The sequence below is a fragment of the Tachyglossus aculeatus genome, chromosome 20 (assembly GCF_015852505.1).
Source record: "Tachyglossus aculeatus isolate mTacAcu1 chromosome 20, mTacAcu1.pri, whole genome shotgun sequence".
Classification (NCBI taxonomy): domain Eukaryota; kingdom Metazoa; phylum Chordata; class Mammalia; order Monotremata; family Tachyglossidae; genus Tachyglossus; species Tachyglossus aculeatus.
Genome location: NC_052085.1, coordinates 12485430 through 12512681, shown reverse-complemented (window position 1 = coordinate 12512681; position 27252 = coordinate 12485430). Strand labels below are relative to the sequence as shown.

Genomic DNA, 27252 nt, shown 5'->3' with positions numbered 1-27252 from the left:
AAATACAAAAGCCAGAGAGATAGATAAGAAAACATCATAAACAAGGCTCCTTGCATTTCGATTCCGATTGGAATAAGGAGCTCAGAAAGGTGTTCTAAATAGGTTAGGGCACACGGACAGCCAAGGCTGAATACAACGGTTGAGAAAACTTCCTGAGAGTAACTGCTCAACCCAAAACAGTAAGTGACCTCTTCTCTAATTCTGAATGGAGACTGAAGGACTTAATTTACCTTGAATGGCTGATACCACAAATACTAATTTTTGAGGTAGTTTTCAAAGCAGAAAAATATCTCAGAGATTTAATAAATTCATTAGAAAATGAATAAATACATAAATAAGTGGGGCAGGACGATTCCAAAGGAAGTTCTTGTCCCTGAAAATGCTGGTTTCCTCTGAATAATCTTATTCATCTTTGTTATCATTTTGGGATTTCCATTACTCATCTTCCCTACGAAGAGAGATGACATTTTTCAAGGCTCCCTTTTTGTAAAATTTTATTTCCTTTTATAACTAAAGAAGTCTTTAATCCTTTAGAATGAAACAAAGTGCTTTTTGTGGCATTTCTTGGTATAGATCCTGGTGCTGTACTTCAGGGTATACACAGCTGGTCGGAGACTCCCATTCAAAGATGCGATGCTCAAAATAAATTCCTAAAAATGTGTCAGTTAACACTGGGAAATCTCTGACTTGGCTAAACAAGCTTCTTTTCGATAGCTCCCAATCTATGGGACCATTTTATTAATGGAACAAGCAGGGGGTTGAGAACTTGAAATTTGCAGAAAGAAATTTCACTTGATTTTTGTCCCCTTGATCTAGGCTTTATAAGTCAGGGCCAGTAACTGGAAGTAGAATTTTTATTTGAAAATCTATTACTGCTTGTAAGCTCCTTGAGGGATTCGTTTCTACTAATTCCAGTGTACTCTCCTTAGAACTTAGTACATTCACTCTGCACAGATTAAAAGCTCAGTAAATATCACTGATTGATTCCTTGAAAAGATCAACCTTGGATGCATTTCTCTTTTCTACAAAACTTGAAGGGCTAACTTAAGAAAGAGTTAAAACTGAAAGTAGCTTCCCAAATTATACCTATTATAATCCTTGTACTGATAGTAACTTCAAAACACCTGGAATTACAGTGTTAGAGACTGGAGCAACTGGAGCAAAATTACTGTTTAACAAAGGACTTCTTTTTTTTGCAACTTTGTAACTACAAAGAGCGGGAATACATTATCCTTCTAGCCTAAAAAGGCACATGGATACATTACTAGAAATGAAGCTTTTTTATTTTATCTTATGCCTTGACCATAACCACAATTCTCCCATCTGGATTAAATAAGGAAACATTGTATACAGGAACTCAAATACGTTTTGTGCTGAAACTAGTCTTTAAATAACCACACTGCTATTCATCCGCTGTCTATTACTAGTATTTCTTGACAGGATATTTCTGAGTGCATCAAGTTTGAATAAGAGAGTAGTATTTTTTCAGAAATCATGGAAATCAGTACACGTATCTCGAAACAAGCCTTGTTAGAGGTTCAACACTGAGCCTGCCAATTTATCAGACGAAGCCTGAACATAAAACAGTTTTAGGCTTGGTCTGGCTGGCCTATAACTAGAATTTTTAGATATGCTAAAGGGAAGGGAGAAAAGGAGTCCTGCTTTAGGGAGATCCATTTTAGTGATGGCAAGGCCCTCGAGAGGTCATATGGCCCAGTCACCTGCCTTCAGGCAGATGAACACCTAAATCACCCCAGGATAAATCATAATATATCCTACTGTAAAAGTACATCAGGCTGGAGATGCCAAGACCCCCTTGATAACGTTCTAATCCCACCTCTGCCACTTGTCTGCTATGTGACCTCATTCAAGTCACAACTTCTCTGTGCCTCAGTTACCTCATCTGTCAAATGGGGACTGAAACTGTGAACCCCAGGTGGAACATGGACTGTGTCCTACTAGATTATCAGTACAGTGCCTAGCACATAGTAAACTCTTAATGCACAAAAAGAAAGTTCTGCTTTAAGTTTGAACCCTCAACTGTAAGCTCGTTGTGGGCAGGGTTTTGTTATACTGTTCTAATGTACCCTCCCAAATGCTTAGTACAGTGCTCTGCACATGGGAAGTGCTCAATATTTACAATGGATTGATCCTGTCACTATCTGAACATGTCAATCGCCCTCTGCATTTTTAAAAGAGATGTGGTTAAACCAGAGTTGTGCGGTATCTGTGGTGTACTAATGATTCCTCCTTTGAACTCTAACCAGTATGTTTCTAACACCTGATTTCATCTTAGAGTAGTATTAATAATAATGAAATTTGTTAAGCATATATAGTGAGCCCACTGTTGGGTAGGGACTGTCTCTATATGTTGCCAACTTGTACTTCCCAAGCGCTTAGTACAGTGCTCTGCACACAGTAAGTGCTCAATAAATACGATTGATTGATTGATTGATTGAGCCTCTTCCTGGTAAGAGCTGGCAGGCAGGAACGGGGTCAATCAATCAGTCAGTGAGTGGTATTTACTGAATGCTTACTGCATGCAGAGCACTGTAGTAAGCACTTGGGCAAGGACAACAGAGTTGAGACACACATTCCTGCCCACAAGGATACTATGCTTTAAAGCTGTCCATCGCATTTCCCCCTCTTACCTCACCTCGCTACTCTCTTACTATGACCCAGCCGGAACACTTCGCTCCTTTACTGCCAACCTTCTTACTGTACCTTGATCTTGACTTTCTCGCCAGTGACCACCTCTCGCCCACACCCTGCCTCTGTTCTGCAACGCTTTCCCTCTTCATACCCGACAGACAACGACACTTCCCACCCTCAAAGCCTTATTGAAGGCCCATCTCCTCCAAGAGGCCTTCCCTGTCTAAGCCCTCCTTTCCTCTTCTCCCACTCCCTTCTGTGTTGCCCTGACGTGCTCCCTTTATTCACCTCCCCTCCCAGCCCCACAGCTTTTATATACATCTCAGCAATTTATTTATTTATGTTAACATCCACCTCCTCCTCTAGACTGTAATAATAATAATAATAATAATAATAATGGCATTTATTAAGCGCTTACTATGTGCAAAGCACTGTTCTAAGCGCTGGGGAGGTTACAAGGTGATAAGGTTGTCCCACAGGGGGCTCACAGTCTTAATCCCCATTTTACAAATGAGGTAACTGAGGCCCAGAGAAGTGAAGTGACTGGCCCAAAGTCACACAGCTGACAATTGGTGGAGCCGGGATTTGAACCCAAGACCTCTGACTCCATAGCCTGGGCTCTTTCCACTGAGCCACGCTGCTTCTCAACTGTAAGCTCCTCGAGGGCAAGGAACGTTTCTACCAACTTTGTTGTACTGTACTTTCCTAAGTGCTTAGTACAGCGCTCCGCACTCCATAAGCACTGACTTTCTCCCGAAGTTTTGCAGTGTCTCTTAGTGGTTATCTTTCAAAAGAAAGCTGGTGACTGAAGTTACAGGTGATCCGCCTCATCTATTTATTTTCCTTGTATATATTTACTATTATTTATTTTGCTAATCAATCAATCAATCGTATTTATTGAGCGCTTACTGTGTGCAGAGCACTGTACTAAGCGTTTGGGAAGTACAAGTTGGCAACATATAATGATATGCTAATGATGTGCATATAGCTATAACTCTATTTGTTCTGATGATTTTGACACCTGTCTACTTGTTTTGTTGTCTGTCTCCCCCTTCTAGACTGTGAGCCTGTTGTTGGGTAGGGACCGTCTCTATATGTTGCCAACTTGTACTTCCCAAGCGCTTAGTACAGTGCTCTGCACACAGTAAGCGCTCAATAAATACGATCGAATGAATGAATGAATGAATCAATGAGAGGAAAAGCTAAAATTATATTTAACTTTGCTCAGCACTGTAAGGAATTATCCAACCATCATCGCTGTCTCACAACCTCATGAGAAACCCATTGTCCAAGAGCAAGTATGGGATTTTTTTTTCATATTAGGTGAAAGTTATATTTTTCAAATCTTTGCAGAGCAAAGAAATCTTTCACAGGCCCAAAAACCTACTCCCCCACCCTTCCTGTCCCTGAAATGAATAAATCAGATTTATTACACCACATTTCAATGGGGTAGAATCACTGGATTTCAAAAGTCTAATAAAAAGGCTACGGTTTTGAAATGAGTGAAAGTTGAGTACAGGCATAGTCTCAGAAATCTCTGCAGCTCAGTTATGTAAGCTCTCAGAATTTATTCTTTTTTAAAAATGGTATTTGTTAAGAGCTTACTAGGTGACAGACACTGTACCAAGCAGTGGATAGATACAAGCTAATCAGGCTGGACAGGATCACGGTCCCACGTGGGACTTAACCCCCATTTTACAGATGAGGCAACTGAGGCCTACAGAAGTGACTCGCCCCAGGTCACACAGCAGACAAGTACAGAGCCGGAATTAGAACCCAGGTCCTCTGACTCCTGTGTCAAGGCTCTATCCACTAGGCCATGCTGCTTCTCACCCTCCCTCTATCTTGTTACAGCTCAGACAAATTGTGGGAGGATTTTCTGCAAATAGTTTGGTTTGGTGTGAAGAAATTCCAACTTGTACTTCCCAAGCGTTTAATACAGTGCTCTGCACACAGTAAGCGCTCAATAAACACGATTGAATGAATGAATAGCTATGCTGATGCCCCGAAGCCTGAGATTTGAACTGAATTTTGCCTAATAGCAATTCTACAATTTTTTTCCCCTTTTCCAAATCTTTAAAGTAACAAAATCCTTCAAGGCATGTTTGTATCCCCTAAAGTTTTAACTTACAAGACCCATCCTTTTTCAAAATATAAATGAGTTACTCCCAAATCAGACATGAACATAAATTTCTTTCTTACACCCCTGTGAAGGACAAGAACTTCCATTCTGAAGTGAATCCGGACTGCCAGCTTCTATGTGAACAGATTTCTTTACCAGTAAACTAATAAATGACAGTGACTATCAATGGTATTTATTGAGCACTTATTGTGTGTGGTGCCCCATACTAAGCATGTGGGACAGTACAATATTTACAGTTCAGAAGGGGAGATGGACATTAATATAGATAAGTAAATTATGGATATGTACCTAAGTGCTATGGGGCTGAGGGAGGGGTGAATAAAAGATGCAAATCCAAGTGTGAGGGTGACACAGAAGGGAGTGGGAGAAGAAGAAATGAGGACTTAGTTGGGGAAGGCCTGTTTTTAATAAGACTTTATATTAAGAATAACTGAACGGCTTTTCTTTACATGGGACATGGCTTAGTGGATAGGCCTGGGAATCAGGTGGCCATGGGTTCTCATTCTGGCTCCACCACTAGTCTGCTGTGTGACCTTGGGCAGGTCACTTCACTTCTCTGTGCCTCAGTTCCCTCATCTGTAAAATGATGACAGACTGTGAGCCCTTCATGGGACAGGTATTGTGTCCAACTCGATTTGCCTGTATCCACCCCAGCGCTTAGTACAGTGCCTGGCACATAGTAAGCGCTTAACACATACCACCATTATTATATCAATTCTAACTCTAGATCTTTTCAGTCCATTGCTGCTTTGATGAAATATCTATGTAAGAGCTGGTTAATAATGCTGACCCCTCCTACACTCTTACTTTCCCCATTCTACATACGTCTTGAGTGCTTTAAGACTAATCCCTGCCCCAAAATACCAGCTTCTTCACTGGTCTTCCTCCCTCTGGCCTCTCCCCTCTGCAGTCCAAGGTTCACTCTGCTACTCAAGGACTTCATAATCTAGGGGAACAAAGGCACCACCTCCAGAAGGTATTCCCTGATTAACACCTCACCTTCTCAATCAAGGTTACTTATTGAGAGCTTGCTGTGTGCAGAACACTGAACTAAGTGCTTGACAGTCCCCCTTCTAGACTGTGAGCCCACTGTTGGGTAGGGACTGCCTCTATATGTTGCCAACTTGGACTTCCCAAGCGCTTAGTACAGTGTTCAGCACACAGTAAGCGCTCAATAAATACGATTGACTGATTGAGAGATTACAATAAAGCCAGGTTGTTAGCCACTTTTCCTTCCCATAAGGACTATACTGTCTAGAGGAATAGATTTTAAAATACATTACAGATTTGTATATATGTCCTGGGGGTCTGACGGTGGGGGGTTAATGTCAAGTGTTTACGGAGTAATAATAATTCATAATTATGGTATCTGTTAAGCACTTACTATGTGCCAAGCACTGTTCTAAGCACTGGGGTAGATACAAGTTAATCAGGTTGGACACAGTCCCTTGTCCCACATGGGGCTCATATTCTTAATCCCCACTTTAGAGATAAGGTAACCGAGGCCCGGAGAAGTGAAGTGATTTCCCTAAGGTCATGCAGCAGACAAGCGGCAGTGCCTGAATTAGAACTCAGGTCCCTCTGACCCCCAGGGCCATGCTCGAAGAGCCCTGCTTTAGGTGCTTCACCCAGATGTGAAGCTTCTATTAATATTAACTCCAGTGCAAAAGATGGGTGGGGGGGTGGGAGAGCAAGGGAGAGTTTCCACTTAGAAATGAGAATAGATAGCCCATTTGTGTGTACTTGGCTTCGGGCCCAAAGAATCATCCAGTAATGTACAGCCCGTGATGCTGGCAGTGACCATATAAGGTTCATTTAGCACAAGTTCACAGGGATTAGAATTCCCTCCCTAGTGAGGAAGTCTGTACAGTCAGGCCTTTTAGTCACTGCTCTGGTAGCGCTGCAGGAAAACACATTGCAAATGACCCTGGAGAAATCTGTGGGAAAGAACAAAATATGCACACGTCTTGCTAAGCAGCGGGATTTGGGCAATCCTATTTTTATATACAGCATGAACCCCTTTGCGGGAGACTGACCAACCCAATGCAGAGAAAGAAACGGACTATTTATTCTGCTCAACCAATTTCCGGACTAATCCATTCTCAAAAAAAATTAGACCGGCTGTGAAAACTTTTACCTCAATATTCATCAAATTAAAGTACCCCTAAAATGGCAGGCATTTGATCTGCCAAATGCCCAAAGCAACCATACCTTAATTTTCTATAGGCAACAGAACTCTTTTTTTAATGGCATTTAAGCACCCACTATGTGTCAAATACTGTTCTAAGCACTGGGATAGGTACAAGTTGATTAGGTCAGAAACAGTCCCTGTCCCGCATGACTGTCCCACAGTCTAAGTAGGAGGGAGAACAGGTATTTAATCCCCATTTTACGGCTGAGAAAACTGAGGCACAGAGAAGTGAAGTTACTTGCCCACGGTCACACAGCAAGCAATCGTCAGAGCAACTGGCAGAGTTGGAATTAGAACTCAGGGTCTCTGACTCCCAAACCCTTGCTCTTTCCACTAGGCCATGCTCTTTGGGCTCAAACTACTGGTCCTTATGATTTGAAATCATTCAAAAAGAAATGGAAAGATGGCAAATACTAAAATGGTCTTTATTGGGCGCTTATTATGTGCTTGGGAGAGTACAATTCAGAGTTGGTAGACCACAATGAGTTTACAGTCTAGAAGGGGGGACAGATAGTCTTATAAATAAATTTATTATACATATTGTGTAATATATATATATAATTATACTGTAAGCTGTAAGCTTCTTGTGGGCAGGGGATGTGCCTACTAACTCTTTTATACTGTACTCTTTCAGGAGCTTAGTAGAGTGCTCTGCACAGAGTAAGCACTCAATAAATATGATTAATATAATTTAAAAATATGTACATAAGTGCCGGGGAATTGAGGGTGGGGTGACTATCAAATGCCCAGAGATTCACCAATTCGAGTGCACAGACAACACAGAAGGGAGAGGGGTGGAGGAAAAGAAGGCTTCATCAGGGAAGACCTCTTGGAGAGGTGACTTGCCCAGTCCTAAAGGAAGTCTGGGTTGGTCAGTATCCCTGATGGTGCACTTATGGGACTAGGAATCCTGGATTTTTATATGGTGCATCCTAACACACTCCGGATTCACTCATCACTCCCTAGTCATTTTTATCATTGTTGTCCTGTGGGCAGGGAAACTGTCTACCAGTCCCTTTATTTTGTACTCTCCCAAGCGCTTAGTGCAGTGTTCTGCACCCCTTACGAGCTCAATTAATACCACTGATCGATTGATAGTGAGGATGTGGTGGTTTGTAGACTCTTTTTAAGGAGTTAGAGTTTATCAACATCTCTAAAATCCACAGCACTTATGTACATAGCCACCTGTAATTCATTTTACTGCCTGTCTGCCCTTCTAATCTGTAAGCTCCCTGTGGGTAGGGACTGTCTATGCATTCTCTTTTGTATGTAGCTCCAGAACTCTTCAATCAATCAATCAATCGTATTTATAAGTGTGCAGAGCACTGTACTAAGCGCTTGGGAAGTACAAGTTGGCAACATATAGAGCCAGTCCCTACCCAACAGTGGGCTCACAGTCTAAAAGGGGGAGACAATAGATATGTACAAGTAAAATAAATAAATGGAGTAATAAATATGTACACACATATATACATATATACAGGTGCTGTGGGGAAGGGAAGAACTTAACTGTGTCTTTATCACATGGGCCAATCAGATTATGGGCAGATGGGCCAAGCGGATCCTAAGATCCACACACCACCTGATAGTCATTTATTTGTTAAGGCAAAAAAAGTAATCTACCTGAGAAATTGTAATTGTCATTTTTTTTTTTTTGGAACAGTGAAATCATTGTCGAGACACTAGAGGAAATGTTATTCCACCGGTTATCCTTTAAACAATATCTCATATCTTTTTTTTTTTTTTTACAGGCCTTGGTAACCCAACACGCTGCTTGTTTGGGTTCTGTTTGGAACTCCTGTTTCCAAGAGATTTGACTTGTTAAGATGCAAGAAGCCCAACCTTTTAAAGGAAAAAAAAAAAAGATCCAGGGCCCAGGGAACTTGACAGGAGCAGGCTGCACCTTTTAACACTAATTTTCAAGCACTTTCATTTTACCTTGCCAGGTGGTTCACACTCACTTAATAATTTTATAATTATCTGCAATATTTTACAAAAGATTTATATCAAGTCCGGATATACAAAAGCACAAATGTAAATAAAGGAAAGCGCTTATTTTCTTGACATGAATGATACCGATTTTTTTAAGAAAACAACTGCTAGAGAGGTAGTGTGGTCTAGTGGGAAAGAGCGTGAATAAGAGAAGATTGGGATCTACTCTTGGCTCTGCCTACCATGAGACCTTGGGCAAGTCACTTAACTTCTCTGTGCCTCAGTTTTCTCATCTGTAAAATGGGGTTAAGATATCTGTCCTTCCTCCCTCTCAGACTGTGAGCCCCGCTGTGGGACAGAGACTGTCTGATCTGATTATCTTGTGTTTATCCAAGCATTTAGACAAAGGTAAATGTTTAATTAAATGCTTTCATTATTAATGCAAAACCCAGAGTAAACATTTTGATTTCGTGACGTAAAGATCACATGGTGCTCCTTTTTTTTTTTTCCCTTAAATGGCATTTGTTAAGGGCTTATTATGTGTCAGGCACTGTACTAAACACTGGGATAGATATAAGCTAATCAGATGGGACATAGTTCATGTTCCACATGGGGCACACAGTCTTAAGCAGTGTGGCTCAGTGGAAAGAGCCCAGGCTTTGGAGTCAGAGGTTATGGGTTCAAATCCCGGCTCCGCCAATTGTCAGCTGTGGGACTTTGGGCAAGTCACTTCACTTCTCTGGGCCTCAGTTACCTCATCTGTAAAACGGGGATTAAGACTGTGAGCCCCCCGTGGGACAACCTGATCACCTTGTAACCTCCCCAGCACTTAGAACAGTGCTTTGCACATAGTAAGCGCTTAATAAATGCCATTATTATTATTATTATTATTAATCCCCATTTGATGGATGAGGGAATTGAGCATAGAGAAGTGAAATGATTTGCCCAAGTTCACAGAGCAGACAAGGAGGGGAGCTAGGTTTAGAACCCAAGTCGCTGACCCCCAGGCCTGTGCTCTTTCTACATGACTCGACTGTGGGACAGGGACTGTTTCCAACCTGATTTACCTGCCCCTGCCCTTAGAACAGTACTTAACACATACTTAAGTGCTTAAATACAACAACAATAATAATAATAAAGTTCTCCTATGCAAGAAATGATAGCTGGCAAATTTTAAAGTGATTCACTCCCATTTAGGGGGTACATTCATTTTACCCAAACACATTTTTATGCCTACGTATGATTTATGTCAACGGTTCAAGAGGCCCACTTTCAGAGAAAGGACTCATTCAAAATTCTTTCTCCTGGAAGACCATGGGAGTTCAATGTGGGACCGAGTGGGTGCGGTTGGAACAGCAGGAGAAATAGGCCAACTCAGGCAAGAACTCCCAGTTATTTCTTCGCGACAATGGCATTTTCCAAAATTCCTTTACTCTCCAAAGGAGACAGACAGAAGAAATCACAGGCCCGATAGAAGAACGTTACCAAAAATAACATCCTCCTTCGCCCCAAATAAATCTACTTGGAGGCAAAAAAAAAGTTCAGACTCAGTGAGGGCAAGCCATACTTTCTTTTACTACAATAAATGTGGGTTTGCTTGTGGCATGGGGATAGAGATCTCTTGGATTACTGAAATATATGAGTGAGCTTCCTTTGAGCCGTTACTTCTTACCTCATTATTCAGGAAACTTCTCAACAAGGAGCATATTTGGTTGCATTTATTTATCAGCTCCCTGCCTCCCCAGTGTTGGAGGGGCTTGAAGGGTCCTCCAGAGAGATGGAAGCAGGAAGGAGAAAGGAGAGGAGCAAACCTGGATAACTGGGAGCTGATTGCTCAATACTATTACGTACCAACTTTTCAGTCTGCCCTTTCCTCTTTTTGGCAGTCTACAGGAGAAATGACTAATCGCCAACCAACAAAAATGCACAGCATTCTGAAAGTTGCCAATAGAAACAGTTCGAGTTGCCATTCTCTACCCAGTATGAGGGCATAACCATTTAAGAGAACAAAAGAAAAATAACGGCCCTGTACGTAACAATTTCTCATAGCCAGGAGTAGGTATACTTGGAAACTTTTCAAAATGACACTATTCAGATGGTTATCCTGGGATTATCCACAGGATAAAGTATGTGCGGTATTGTGGCTTGTCCTTGAAGCAAATAATGCTTCTTCCTTAAATTTTCCAGAAGGGCACATAATGGCTTAATTTAAGCAATCTAAATGTGTTTATATTTAGAAAGGAAGTGCAGGAACAATGAGCGGTAATCAAGGGCAAGATTTTTGTAGTGAAAAATCATCTTTGTATAAACTGAGTTCCAAGCACAAGTGTATGAATCAGGAAAATGTCAGCACTTACACGTCCTCCTTTCTCCGGAAAACACTTGCAACCTGTACTGCAGTCTCTTCCTCCACAGGGAACGTCAAATTTCACACCCTGAAAGACAAACCACAAGGCAAATATTAATTTCCATTACCTTCCACAGCCAAAGATTGCAGAACGTGTGCAGTGGGATGAAAAAATAAAATGCCTTATCCAAAGTCTGGTACTTCAAATAATGAGACATTGGTACAAAAAGTTTGGGGCAGAGGGTTTATCTTTATGCTGTTAATAATAATAATTAGTATTATGGTATTTGTTAAACGCTTACTATGTGCCAAGCACTGTTCTAAGCATTGGGGTATATAAAAGGCAATCAGGTTGTCCCACGTGGGGCCCACAGTCTTAATCCCCATTTTCCAGATGAGGTAATTGAGGCACAGAGAAGTTACATGGTTTGTCCAACGTCATACAGCAGACAAGTGGCGGAGCCGGGATTTGAACCCAGGTCCTCTGACTCCCAAGCCCGTGCTCTTTCCACTAAACCACCCTGTTTCTTGCTGTTAGTATGTAGTTAGGGGTAAATTTTTGACCAACCACAGTTATGGGGAATTAGCACACTAATATGCTGAAAACTATTCATTTATTTTTTTCCCAATGGTTATCCATTTTAATGATTATGCCTGCAAAGCATTTTATTCTTTTAATTCAGTTTCATTCACACCTATCTGGATTACATGGACTGTGCTGTCTCATTTTATAGAAGCAGGCACAACGAGCATGGGCCTGGGATTCAGGAGATCTGGGTTCTAATCCCGGGTCTGCCAACTGCCTGCTGTGTGAAGCTGGGCAAGTCAATTAACTCTCTGTGCCTCAGTTTCCTCATCTGGAAAGTGGAGATTAAATACCAGTTCACCCTCTGACACAGAATAGCAGCCCTATCTGGGACAGAAACAGTGTCCACGTGATTAACTTGTATCCACCCAGCACTAAGAACAGTGCTTGATACACAGTAACCACTTGATAACTCAATAATAATTATTATTATAGATGAAGAAATCCACCTAGATAGCACACGAGAATACCCCGGGTTCTCTTCATACAACAGCCAATTGTCTGAGGCTTTCCTATTGATATTTTCATTTGCATTTTACAGTTTCTCCTGGTTTCCCTATGCAGCACTCACAAAGGATGATAATGATAATAATAGTAATAATTGTGGATTTTTGTTAAGCGCTTACTATGTGCCAGGTATTGCACGGGGTGGACACCAGCAAATTGGATCGGACGCAGTCCCTGCCCCATGTGGGGCTCACCGTCTCAATCCTCATTTTACAGATGAGGTAACTGAGGCACAGAGAAGAGAAGCGACTTGGCCAACATCACACAGCAGACAAGTGTCAGAGTCAGGATTAGAAACCAGGCCCGTGCTCTATCCACTAGGCTACGCTGCTTCTCCCGCTCCCTCAATGAGATGCCCTGAAAAAGGTCAAGAATATATCGGGTTATGCTAAATATTACCTGGTGCTGATACTGATAGAACAGAAGTCACTTTTTGATCTCTTGGAACAACATTATTCTATTTTCTGCTTCCTTCTCAATTTCTAGGAGGCATGTCCCATAGTGATAGAATGAGTTGGGGGTGGGGGGCATGTTTCACTTGTGTGATTTTTTATTTTAAAGCTACGCGAGCATGTGTTGAAATCCTCACAACCCTTGAAAATATCTAAAAAAGTCATATTTCTTTTGGAAGATCATAGAGGTTGATAGGCACATTGCTCTGAACATTCTGAATGAACCTAATAGTGATTAAAACAGTAATTTATGACTCTAGTGTATTTGCAGTACTCTGTGCTTACAATGTATCAACGTTCATCCAATTTTTAAGCGATTGACCGTCTCAAATTTCTCAAAAAAAATCACATTTCTTTAGGGAGATCATAGTGGTTGAAGGCATATTTTTCTGAAAATTCTGAATGAAGTTAATAGTGATTAAAACAGTAATTTATAACTCTAGTGTATCCGCAGTACTCTGTGCTTACAATATATCAATGTTCATCCAATTTTCAAGCGATTGACTGTCTCAAATTTCTCAAAAAAAAATCACATTTCTTTAGGGAGATCATAGTGCTTGAAGGCATATTTTTCTGAACATTCTGAATGAAGTTAATAGTGATTAAAACAGTAATTTATGACTCTAGTGTATCTGCAGTACTCTGTGCTTACAATATATCAATGTTCATCCAATTTTCAAGCAATTGACCTTTCCAACGCATATTTTCACCCAGATTTCAGAATAGGTAGACTAATGCAGATAGACTGTGAGCTTGTTGTGGTCAGGGATTGTCACTGTTTATTACTGTATTATACTTTCCCAAGCGCTTAGTACAGAGCTTTGCACACAATAAGCGCTTAATAGATAATAATAATAATAATGATAGCATTTATTAAGTGCTTACTATGTGCCAAGCACTGCTCTAAGTGCAGGGGGGGGATACAAGGTAATCAGGTTGTCCCACATGGGGCTCACAGTCTTAATCCCCATTTTACAGATGAGGTAAGAGGCCCAGAGAAGTTAAGTGACTTGCCCAAAGTCACACAGCTGACAATTGGTGGAGCTGGGATTTGAACCCATGGCCTCTGACTCCAAAGCCTGTGCTCTTTCCACCGAGCCAGGCTGCTTCTCTAAATACGACTGAATCAATCAATCAATCAATCAATCGTATTTATTGAGCGCTTACTATGTGCAGAGCACTGTACTAAGCGCTTGGGAAGTACAAATTGGCAACACATAGAGACAGTCCCTACCCAACAGTGGGCTCACAGTCTAAAAGGGGGAGACAGAGAACAAAACCAAACATACTAACAAAATAAAATAAATAGAAATAGAATAGATATGTACAAGTAAAATAAATAAATAAATAAATAGAGTAATAAATATGTACAAACATATATACATATATACAGGTGCTGTGGGGAAGGGAAGGAGAATGGGAAGGGAAGGACTGAATGAATAAACCAAAATGCTTTTACGTAGGTAAAAGAGTAGCCTGGTAGTAGAATGGAAGCAGGCCATCTTGGATGGCGTCTAGAGTTCTCTTTGAGGTCTGGAGTCAGGGAGGGAGCAGGTTTAGATGATGATGATGATGATAATGGCATTTATTAAGCACTTACTATGTGCAAAACACTGTTCTAAGCGCTGGGGAGGTTACAAGGTGATCAGGCTGTCCCACGGGGGGCTCACAGTCTTAATCCCCATTTTACAGATGAGGGAACTGAGGCACAGAGAAGTGAAGTGACTTGCCCAAAGCCACACGTCTGACAGTTGGCGGAGCCGGGATTTGAACCCATAACCTCTGACTCCAAAGCCCGGGCTCTTTCCACTGAGCCACGCTGCTTCTCTGAAGGGTCTGGATTCCCCCCAAGCCTGGGCTCACTTTGGGATGTTATCTGTTAAGTGCTTACTATGTGCCAGGCACTGTGTTAAGTGCTGGGGTGGATACAAGCAAATCGGGTTGGACACAGTCCCTGTCCTAATTGAGGCTCACAGTCTCAATCCCCATTTTACAGATGAGACAACTGAGGCATACAGAAGTGAAGTGACTTGCATAAGGTCAAACAGCAAAGCGGTGGAGCCGGGATTGGAATCCAGGTCATTCTGACTTCCATGTCCCTGCTCTATCCACTGAGCCACCCTGTCCCCCTAACCTGCCGTGTAACTGTGGGCGAGTCACTTAACTTCTCTGTACCTCAGTTTCCTCATCTGTAAAATGGGGATGGTACCTACCTGCCTTCTCTCCCTACCTCATGGGGTTGTCGAGGGCTGAAATGAACTAATTAACGTGAGAGCGCTTTGGCAATAAAAGCACTGCAGAAAACCAAGGATTAAAATCACTACAGGAGAAGCAGCGTGGCGCAGTGGAAAGAGCACGGGCTGCGGAGTCAGAGGTCATGGGTTCAAATCCCGGCTCTGCCAACTGCCAGCTGTGTGACTCTGGGCAAGTCACTTAACTTCTCTGTGCCTCAGTTACCTCATCTGTAAAATGGGGATTAAGACTGTGAGCCCCACGTGGGACAACTTGATCACCTTGTATTAGAACAGTGCTCTGCACTTAGTAAGCGCTTAACAAATGCCATTACTATTATTACTACAGGAAACCAAGGTAGTGTATTTAGGCTCAAATTATGTTCCGTCACGTTATTCTAAATGGTTTTCTGACTTCTTAAGGGTAGGTTTTTAGAAGTGTCGCACAATCGATCAGCTTATATTAAAAAAGACAGCTTTTTCAGAAACAACGACCCAAATAGACTGAGGTGAGTCCAGTCAAAAATACGATTTGAAACACAAGACTTTGTTCAATGCCATATTTAAGTCCCTACAGGATTTCTGAATGCGTTGCCGCTCTGCATTTTGTTTGCTTATCTCTGAGAACCAAGCAAACAGCTGCACCATGAGTCCAGCTGCCTCAGCTCCAAACTTTGGACTGCTACGCCTGTTGGAAGCCAATTTTCATTTGCTGGGATACCCCCGCTCCCACACACGATACGGATAATCCGGGATCTGTCATGCCCTAATTGCCGACATAGGCCGGGATCCAAAAGCCACACCTGGTCCAATTGCTGCGGAGAAGAAGTCTCCCTTCCCGCCCCTTCTTTCCCTTATCCCACTTCAGCCATGTTGCTTCTCGGTCAAGGACTTGGGGAGCCACATTCGGCTCTTAATCAATCAATCAATCGTATTTATTGAGTGCTTACTGTGTGCAGAGCACTGTACTAAGCGCTTGGGAAGTCCAAGTTGGCAACACATAGAGACAGTCCCTACCCAACAGTGGGCTCACAGTCTAAAAGGGGCTCACTGGGTCTGGCCTGATTAGCTTGTATCAACTCCAGCGCTTAAAACAGTGCTTGACACACAGTATGAGCTCCACACCATTATTATTATCATCCTCAAGAAATACCATGGATTGACTGCTTATAAATACAAAAATGTAGCTACCCATTCTGCTAGCTCTAATTGACTGATGCACAATTCTGAATAATTTTGGTTTAGCAACAAATCCCCCATTTACTTATTTTTTTTAATTGTATGGTATTCATTCAGCTCTTACTATGTGTCAGGCATTGTGCTAAGTGCTGGGGTAGATACAAGCTAAGCAGGTTGGACACAGTCCTCGTCCCACAAGGGGTTCACAGTCTTAATACCCACTTTACAGATGAGGTAACGGAGGCACAGTGAAGTGAAGTGGCTTGCCCAAGATCACACAGCAGACAAGTTGTAGAGTAGGGATTAGAACCCAGGTCCTTCTGATTCCCAGGCCTACAGTCTATCCACCGGGCCGTGCTGCTTCTCCTCTTTTTGTTTTGCTTTTTCTTTTGACATTGAAGACATTATTCCTATGAGAAACTGTTCTCCTTAAAACATTCCAAGTTCACGGCCCAGCTTCCAGGAATCAATTCTGCTTCCAGTATTCCAAATTTTCTGTTTATGCACAAGAAGTTTTTAAGTGGCGATAGTTAAGTGTTAGTAAACAAATACTAAAACTTTCTTCTCCTCAAATTCCAATTCCATCACTAGAAATAAGAAATACGGATGCATAGAGAGAACAGATGTCTTACTCTCGTTTTAGGCTTATTCAAAAGCAGCAAAAAGACTGGGAAACTGTTGGTCAGGTCTCTGAACTTTACCCATGAATAATGGACGTATAATTAATCAAATTTATAAGAAGATGTAAGAACAAAACTCATTTGTGCACAAACAAAGAATATTTTGTTCTCAACCATGTTTTAAGAAACGTCTTGTCCCCAGACAATCTTTTCATGCCAATACACCTCCAGCCAACAGAAGGAAATTCTCTGCAGAGGATTTACAGAATTGTACACACAGACTTCTGCCACTCTCCATAATAGAACATTGCTCTGGACAGAAAAGATGAATAATGTGTATTATTGTAAAGTAATCCATTTTCTATTTAATAGACACTGATCCACACGTCATGAACTTCGCTGCCTGCCTGGGCTACAGTTCCTTTGAGACTGATCTTTTAACAACGGAGAGACTGAGTGGAGAGCCAAGTTGAGAACAAAGTTCCCTATTTAATTCTATTAGTTTATCAAAACAGGAAATATAAGCCATTTCCTCACATGCAGCTTTAAAAATTAAGGAAATAATTCCAACATGGTACAAATAATACAAGGTATATGCTAGAGGAAATTCATAAAGCAGCCACACCACTCAAGCAATGTTTTTTTTTCTGAAGCCTCTGCCATTCATTCAGATTTCTCTATTTCGGGAAGAATCAGGATGCAATACCTCCAAAACGATAACAATAATTTTGTTAAGTGCTTAAGAATTAATAATAATAATTATGGTATTTGTTAAGGGCTTACTATATGTCAGGCACTGTACTAAGCCCTGGGGTGGATACCAGCAAAACTAGGTTGGATACAGTCCCTGTCCCACGTGGGGCTCATGGTCTCAAACCCCATTTTACAGATGAGGTAACGGAGGCCCAGAGACGTGAAGTGAATTGCCTAAGGTCACACAGCAGACACACAGCAGAGAAGCAGCGTGGCTCAGTGGAAAAGAACACGGGCTTTGGAGTCAGAGGTCATGGGTTCAAATCCCATCTGCCAATTGCCAGCTGTGTGACTTTGGGCAAGTCGCTTAACTTCTCTGGGCCTCAGTTACCTCATCTGCAAAATGGGGATTAAGACTGTGAGCCCCCCATGGGACAACCTGATCACCTTGTAACCTTCTCAGCACTTAGAACAGTGCTTTGCACATAGTAAGCACTTAATAAATGCATTATTTTTAAAAAAAGTGGCAGAGCCGGGATTAGAACCCCTGACCTTCTGCTCCCAGACCCATGCTCCATCCACTACGCCATGCTGCTTACTATGCGCCAAGCCCTGTGGTAATTACAAGATAATCAGGTTGGACACAGTCCCTGTCCCACAAAGCCCTCACCATTTTCAGGATGAGGGAGAACAGGCACTTAATTCCTATTTTACGGATGAGGAAACCGAAGCACTGAGACGTTAAGTGACTTGTCCAAGGTCACACGGCATCTTGTCCAGTGCTTACAACAGTGCTTGCCACATAGTAAGCACTTGACCAATGCCACATTATTATCAAATGGCAGAACCAGGATTAGAACGCAGGTCTATCTCCTGATTCCTCTCCTGTGCTCTTTCCACTAGGCCACACTGCTTCTCCAGGGATTCAGTTCTGTGAATAATGCCTTCACTTTCAGAATGGGTGTGAAATTCTATTTGGTCATTAAGAGTTTAAGTAATTAGTAGCAGAACAGGGCCTATCCACTTGAGGAAAATGAACTCTTTTGGGAAAACGGTACAGTGAAAGCCACAAAAAGAATAGAGTGTTCTGCTTATTGTCGGGACTCAAAAAATATTGTCGATGATGAGATGGAGAGGAGGAAGAAGAAGAAGATGAGGATGGTTAAATTATAGCTCTCTGAAACAAGGACTCTGTCTTGTTTCTTGAGCGTTTCCATTAGGTCATTTCTGGGTGACACTCAATATCAAACAGTAAGGCAAGATCTTGAACGATGAAGTTCTTCACTGGGGTCAGGCTTCCTGTACTGAAACATAGTATCTATCAATCCAGTATCCCTTCGTTTCCAAAAACAGTTTCCTAATTTTGATCGAATGATCGCTTTTATTTTTAATTCTGTTCGATAAAACCACTATAGCAGCCATATCGCTTCGTCTTCGGTTGATTGTGGGAAATGCATTTTTTGAGGCTTTTCTCTTGGGAAACCTACATGCATCACTAATATAAACAGGCAAATTCCATCACAGTCTTTTAGAATAAATGTTTTGATTCAACAGTAAAACATTTTCATTAGAGGAACAAACTTAGAGCTTTCACCGATGGCGGGTGAACACTCAAAGTGCTGGATAGCCTAGTCCATGAGTTCAATTAATCATAGCATTAATTAGACTGAAATGTCCTCCTCCTTACTGAAAAATGCTAACCAAGACCCTTCTGCCCCCACCACCAAATCATGATGGGATCTGAATCCCACCAGTCTGGGATTCAGAGGACCTGGGTTCTAATCCCAGCTCTGTCGGTTGCTTACTGTGTGATCTTGGGGTAGCCACTTCACTTCTCTGGGCCTCAGTTACCTCATCTGTAAAATGAGGATTAAGACCGTGAGTCTCCTTTGGGACAGAGATTGTGTCCAATCTGCTAAACTTGTATCTACCCCAGCCCTTAGTACAGTGCCTGGCATATAGTATGCGCTGAAAAAAACCCCGTGAACACCCCTGCCCCCACAGAAAAAACAAATACCATAATTACTATACAGATCCATAGAGGTCTTTAATCTCTTTAGGGTCTCCAGAGTTCATGGAATTTATGTGCATCATAATCGCAATAGTGATAACTGGCTCAAAAGCCATTTTAGCATCCTGAGATTAGTTCTTTTGTCAGCATGATAGTACTCAAAAAATATAAGACCGAGCCAGTCTGCAGAAGGGCTCTTTAGCCTCGAGATTGAATGCTTGCTCATGCCTACCAGTTAACCTAGGAACCTGGTTAATTGACAACTACCATCAATACTTAACATGGTAGCACAAAAATTTCAGCTACGTGGCCCTGGAAAAAAAGGCGGCTCGTAGGTATCGAGGCGATGCTCACTGCAAAGTTGTTTTTCTGGGCGGGATGTCTGAGGAGGATAGTGGAGAGGTGGATTTCCAAGCAGGTGTCCTGAGGGGAGTTGAAATGAGGCCCATGCGATCTTGGAGGCCCACAGAAAATATCAGTCTGGCACCATAGCAGTCATGCGAGAGGGGTTTCTTTCTACATGAGAGGAAGTTTCCCTCAGCGTGGCCTAGTAGATATTTCCTGGGCCTGGGAATCGGAAGGACCTGGGTTCTAATCCCAGCTCCGCCACTTGTCTGCTGAGTGACCTTGGGCAAGTGGCTTCACTGTGATTCGGTTCCCTCATCTGTAAAACGGGGATTAAGACTGCGAGCCCCACGTGGGATGCAAACTGTGTCCGTTCTCATTAGTTGTATGTACGCTCCTCTAGACTGTATCCTCACTGTGGGCAGGGAATGTGTCTGTTATATTGTTGTGCTGTACTCTTCCAAGTGCTTAGTACAGTACGTGCTCAATAAATACAATTGATTGACTGATATACCCCAGGTCTTAGTAATAATAATAATGGCATTTATTAAGTGCTTACTATGTGCAAAACACCGTTCTAAGCGCTGGGGAGGTTACAAGGTGATCAGGTTGTCCCTCGGGGGGCTCACAGTCTTAATTCCCATTTTTACAGATAAGGTAACTGAGGCACAGAGAAGTTAAGTGACTTGCCCAAAGTCACACAGCTGACAATTAGTGGAGCCGGGGTTTGAACCCATGACCTCTGACTCCAAAGCCCAGGCTCTTTCCACTGAGCCACACTGCTTCTTGGCACATAGTAAGCACTTAAATACCATAAAAAGAAAATCTTCTGTATTGTACTCTCCCAAGCCCTTAGTACAGTGCTCTGCACAGAGTAAGCACTCAATAAATACGATTGATTGAATGAACTGAATGAATGAAGATCAGGAAACCGATATGTAGATGCTGTAAGATACAAACACATCAGCACAGCAGAGAGAAACATTTACAAGCACGTGTTTGGAAATGAAATATCAATCAATAACTGGTATGTATTGAGTAGTTACTGACTGCAGATACTGTACTAAGTGCTTGGGAAAGTACAATCCAACAGAGTTGGTAGATATTTTCCCTGCCCACAAGGAGCTTACAGTCTAGGGTGGTGAGACAGATTTCAATATAAATAAATACATAAATTACAGCTGCGTACTTAAGTGCTGTGGGGTGGAGTGAATACCAGGTGCTCACAGGGGACAGATCCAAGTACATATACGATGCAGAAGGGAGGAGTTGGAGAAAAGAGGGCTTAATTGGGGAAGGCTTCTTATCAATCATGCATGACTTTTCAGCTATATCCACATGAATGGATGGTAATGATAACAAAGGTGTTTTTCAAGGGCTTATTAAGTTCTAAGCACTGTGCTTAGTGTGACGGTAGATACAGGATAATCAGAGCAGATCCAGTACCTGTCTGTCAGGGGGCTCAGAGTCTAAGAGAGAGGGAGGACAGTACTATCCCAGTGCTTAGAACAGTGCCTGGTACATAGTAAGCACTCAAATACCATCATCAACAGTTATTTCACCCCCATTTCATACATGAGGAAACTGAGGCAGAGGGATTTTTATGGTATTCGTTAATAATAATAATGGCATTTGTTAAGCGCTTACTATGTGCAAAGCAGTGTTCGAAGCGCTGGGGGGGATACAAGTTAAGCGCTTACTAAGATCACACAGCACACACAGGATTTGGGACTAGAATTTGGGTCTCCAGGTCTTCCGAATTCCACTAGGCTACGATGTTGCACAAATACCTTAAATATATACCCATCCCTGTTCTAGCATCAGCAGCAATAGTATTTATTGAACACTTACTATGTGCAGAGCACTATACTAAGCTCTTGGGAGAGTACATGTTCCCCACCCACAATGAGCTGATGACTGCATTCTTGAAAACCCTACGTTAACAAAAAAAATCGTATCAGGTCAGCATTGTTTCAGCAGGACATGTAAATGACCATTGGACTTGGGTCTCTATTTAAGCAGTCTGCATTCTGTTTCTGTATCAGTTCACAATTCCATCAGTTCATTAGTGACTTACCCAAGGTCACATGGCAGATGAATGGCGGGGCTGGGATTAGAACCCAAGTCCTTTTGACTCCCAAGCCCATGCTCTAACCACCAGGCCAAGCAGCTTCTCTGTTTCTACCACTTCTGCTGAAGAAGAAGCGTGGCTCAGTGGAAAGAGTCAGAGGTCATGGGTTCAAATCCCAGCTCTGCCAATTGTTAGTTGTGTGACTTTGGGCAAGTCACTTAACTTCTCTGTGCCTCAGTTACCTCACCTGTAAAATGGGGACTGACTGTGAGCCCTCCGTGGGACAACCTGATCACCTTGTAACCTCCCCAGCGCTTAGAACAGTGCTTTGCACATAGTAAGCGCTTAATAAATGCCATCATTATTATTCTTAACTTTCCCAAATGCTTCATACAGTGCTCTGCACACCATAAGCACTCAAATACCATTGACTGATGAACCATCTGTTTCAGTGACTGAAGATATTCAGGAAAATAAATATTACAGAATCTGAAGTAGATATTCTCTAAAGTTTAGAGAAGCAGCGTGGCCTAGTGGATAGAGCCTGGGACTCAGAAGGACCTGGGTTCTAATCCCAGCTCTGCCACTTGTCTGTTGTGTGAACTTGGGCAAGTCACTTAGCCTCTCTTTGCCTCAGTTCCCTCATCTGTAAAATGGGGATTAAGACTGTGAGCCCCATGTGGGACAGGGACTATGTCCAACCATATTTCCTTATATCTACCTTAGTGCTTAGTACAGTACCGCAAATAGGGAAGCAGCGTGGCTCAGTGGAAAGAGCCCGGGCTTTGGAGTCAGAGGTTCAAATCCTGGCTCCGCCAACTGTCAGCTGTGTGACTTTGGGCAAGTCACTTAACTTCTCTGTGCCTCAGCTCCCTCATCTGTAAAATGGGGATGAAGACTGTGAGACCCCCATGGGACAACCAGATCACCTTGTAACCTCCCCAGCGCTTAGAACAGTGCTTTGCACAGAGTAAGCACTTAACAAATGCCAAAAAAATAGGAAGCACTTAAACGCCATTATTATTATTATTGAAGTATTGGCTATTTTGGGACCATTTTATACTTTTTCTACTCCATAAGCAGTTGGCTAACCACAATTTAAACTAGGTGAACTAAAGCAGATCTTCTTTCCTAAGATCACCCAGTGTTCAGAATGGCTTCAGATTTCTTCCAAGACCTTCTGACTCCCTGTCCTCCACTCCATGAAGTAGACAGTGATTTACAAAACACCGTCTGGGTAACAAAGATTATTACCTTTACACACCAAAAATGCTCTTATCAGAGTACAAACAACTAACATGCTGAGATTATAAACAACCAAATAGTGAACTTCCTCAAAAATTTCAAGTGATGTCATCTGGCCCCTCTTACATATCCGTTTTCATTATACTCCTGTCCATTCAAAACAGAGCTGACTCAGTGCAACAAAAGCCAGGAAATATCCATGTTCTGGCAATAAAACAAACATGGAAACAAGGGAGAACTGATAAAAGTACAAGTGCTTTTAGGCTTCCCATTTAAAAAAAAATCAACAACAACATAATAATTAATTCAGGATATTTAGCTGGTTGTTTCAGTTTCAAGTTGCTTGCAAGACTGGCTACTCCTAATTTCTTCTGGGGGAAAGAGTGTTTCGCTGTAGGGTTTTCCAATGAGGGGTTTATACCAGATCCAATATCTAGGTTTTGTGCTCCAAATTAAGGCATCTACCAGGTGCAGCGTGGCTTATTTGACCGGGCATGGGCTTGGGAGTCAGAGGAGCTGGGTTTTAATCCTGGGTCCACCCACATGCTGGCTGCGTGACCTTGGGCAAGTCACGTAACTTCTCTGTCTTTCAGTTTCCTAGTCTGGAAAGTGGTGATTCATCATCAATGGTACTTACTGAGCATTTACTATGTGCAGAGCACGGAACTAAGCACTTGGGAGAGTACAACAGAACACAACAGCGTTAGCAGACGTGTTTTAAGGAGCTCAGAGTCTTGATTTGCTACCTGCTCTCCCTCCTACTGAGACTGTGAGCCCTGTTTTCATCCAAAATGCCCTTTCCATTGACCTCACTTTTTTTTCTAATGTTACTTGTAAAGAATTTGCTACGTGGCAGGCACTGTATTAAGTATGCGGTAGATACAAGCTAATCAGGTCGGACACAGCCCCTGTCCCACATAATAATAATGGCATCTATTAAGCGCTTACTACATGCAAAGCACTGTTCTAAGCGCTGGGGAAGTTACAAGGTGATCAGGTTGTCCCACGTGGGGCTCACAGTCTTAATTCCCATTTTACAGATGAGGGAACTGAGGCCCAGAGAAGTGAAGTGACTTGCCCAAAGTCACACAGCTGACAAATGGCAGAGTCGGGATTTGAACCCATGACCTCTGACTCCAAACCCCAGGCTCTTTTCCACTGAGCCACGCTGCCTTTCCACCTCTTCAAGGCAATACAGCAGTTTCAAAGTCTGAAATGCTCAGTTTTTCTTAAAACGTCTTCGACAATGCTCCACTTTCCCTTAGGAGCAGCTAACCAAGTGCTCTGCTCTGCCTCAGGAAGGGTGGGAATCTTTTGAAGTTGGAGCCAGGCTTCTCCTACAGATGGCCATCCCACAAACATTTGATATCTGGCAAGCCATCAGAATTGGTTTGCAAATCTGGCGGTATTTCCTAGAGGTTTCATGGCAATGGGCAAACCAAAATGTCTGGTAGACTGTAAGCTCTTTCTCTAGGCTGTGAGCTCACTCTCTATACTGTAAGCTCGTTGTGGGCGGGGAATATGTCTGTTATATTGCACTGTACTCTTCCAAGTGCCTAATTCTGCACACAGACAGCACTCAAAAAATTTGACTGACTGAATGACTGGTCAGTCGAGCAAAGAATCTGATTCTACCCGGGTCTGGTTTGAAATTCAAGTCCACTCTTAAAGTAGGGTTTTAGGAAAAGTAAGATAATAGATCCCAAAGTGGGCGACTGATTAATCAATACTGGAGGGATTTGTCTGGGGAAGAATCCTTACATTTAATGAGTAGGACAAGCTGTTAGAATGGAGATAAACGTGTCTGCCAACTCTGTTGTACTCTCCCAAGTGCTTAGTACAGTGCACACAGTACATGTTGTAGTGATAAAGTGTAGTGTAGTGATTGGTTTTGTTCTCTGTCTCCCCCTTCTAGACTGTGAGCCCACTGTTGGGTAGGGACCGTCTCTATATGTTGCCAACTTGTACTTCCCAAGCACTTAGTACAGTGCTCTGCGCACAGTAAGCGCTCAATAAATATGATTGATTGATTAAGTAATGGACTCCCTTTAAAGACGGAGGAAAAGGACAGAGTGTGAAAGCCAGAGTCTAAATGCAAATTGTATTTCACTTGAATCATGTTGGATTCTTTCCTGTGCTTTGCTTATGTGTGTGGGCTTGTATGTGTAAATTTTTTCATCTCTTATATTATCAAACACAGACTTTTTAAGAAATGAGATCTACCTTTTTTTTTCTTTCCTACCTCTAGACTGTAAGCTCTTCCTGGGCAGGGACCATGTTTACCAACTCTGTTATGCTGCACGCTTCCTAGCTCTAAATACAGTGTTCTGTACACAGAAGCTCTCAGTGAAATGATTGATTGTAGAGTATGATGCACAGATCAATTCAATGAGGATATTTATTCATTCAGATGTCCCTTAACCGAACATCTGAGTGACCTCAGGGCCAAGGTGAGCAAAATTCCCAAATCTGTGAAAATGAGAATTCTGTTTTTCAGGACATTTCCCAAGACCTCCAAATACTCCTATTTTACTAATGTGTTCACCTAAACACAAAGCTAAACAAAAGGTTTTTTTCTTCCTGATTCCATTGCTGGATTTGTTCCTGGTCTCTGGAAAAGTTGGAGCATTAATGACTGTTTTCTTTTCTGCTTGAAAGTGGGAGAACACAAAGCCACTGACTCCCTCAAAACCCAGCAAATTGGTTTGTCCTGCAATTTCCATCCTCAGAGGAGATTTAAATAATTTTTAAAAACTACTTGAAACATGTTTCATCTTTTCCACTGTTAGAAAGTCCTCTGAAAAATCACTCATTTTAAACATGATCTGGCATCTCTGAACCCTGGCTAGCCACCCTGGCTTACTGTTTTTGACTCAGAATCCTTAATTTCTTCTTTGCTCTTCCCCTTTACAGTGGTTAAAATACAAACAAACAACAACAAAAAAATTACATACAAACCCCTCCCTTGTTAATCGGCATGCAATGTGAACTGGGAAGATAGCTTGACAGCCAGGATTTCCTAACTGGTCCAAACAAACCAGAGGGAAGGGAGGGGGAGGACCGCTGTTTTAAGTCTTCAGGGTATTTCAAACTCAGTCATCCTTCCGCTTGCAATATTTCCCAGATGTATACAGGAAAACATATCACTCCTTTTCCCAGCTGCCCAGAGGAGTGAATCTTTTTGGCTGCTCCTTAACATTTTTTTTCCTTTTTTTTTTTTTGTTTCTTCCTTCCCCCATCCCCTCAAAGGAAGAGATCTCTCCAAGCACTCAATAAATATGATTGAATGAATGGCCTGGTCCGGTATCTCCTCGATGCAGTGGTAATATTGGGACTGGGCCAAGGTTGGATCAGGGAAGTTTTCAATTATCTTTACTGAAAGCAATTTATTCATTATAAAACTCAGGCAGCCTCTTTAGATTTATCTGTTCTTTTACCTCCCCACCAAGCCTTATGATTTTCAGTGATTTTTTTTTCCCCTCAGTCTTTGAAATGGATTTAAAAAAAAATTTTAATGGTATTTGTTAAACACTTACTATGTGCCACAATTGCTGCCTATCAGTAACTGGCGCATAATAGTATCTGGAATTAACCCTACTATCAGCCCCATAGCACTTAAGTACACATCTACAAATTATCTATTCATTATTAAAGTCTGTCTCCCCATCTAGACTGTAAGCTCATTGTGGGCAGATAATGTGTCTACCAACTCCATTGTATTGTACTCTCCTAAGTGCTCTGCACCCCTGAAGTGTTCAGTAAATATCACTGATTGATAATGGTCCATATAAGTTGGAAAACCTAGCAGGATTGTGTTGTCAAAAGTGGCTCTGCTTCACTTTTTTAATGGTATTTTTTAAGCGCTTACTATGTGTCAAGCACTGTACTAAGCACTGGGGTGGATACAAGATAATCAGGTCAGATATAGTCTGGTCCCACATGGGGCTCACAGTCTAGGTAGAATGGATTGAATCCCCACTTTTGTAGTTGAGGCACAGAGAAGTTAACTGGAAGTTACTGGTAGAGTAGAAGCTCTTTGTGGGCAGG

The 27252-nt window shown here is 42.1% G+C and overlaps 1 protein-coding gene across 1 annotated transcript in view; it reads right to left on the bottom strand.

The window, feature by feature from the left end:
• The window catches only part of COL4A2 (collagen type IV alpha 2 chain), a 171263-nt gene that overhangs the window by 110822 nt on the left and 33189 nt on the right, over positions 1–27252 (bottom strand). The window contains exon 4 of the mRNA XM_038762180.1: positions 11276–11353. Within this exon, the coding sequence (XP_038618108.1) occupies positions 11276–11353 (78 nt within the window). The remainder of the gene's footprint in view (positions 1–11275; positions 11354–27252) is intronic.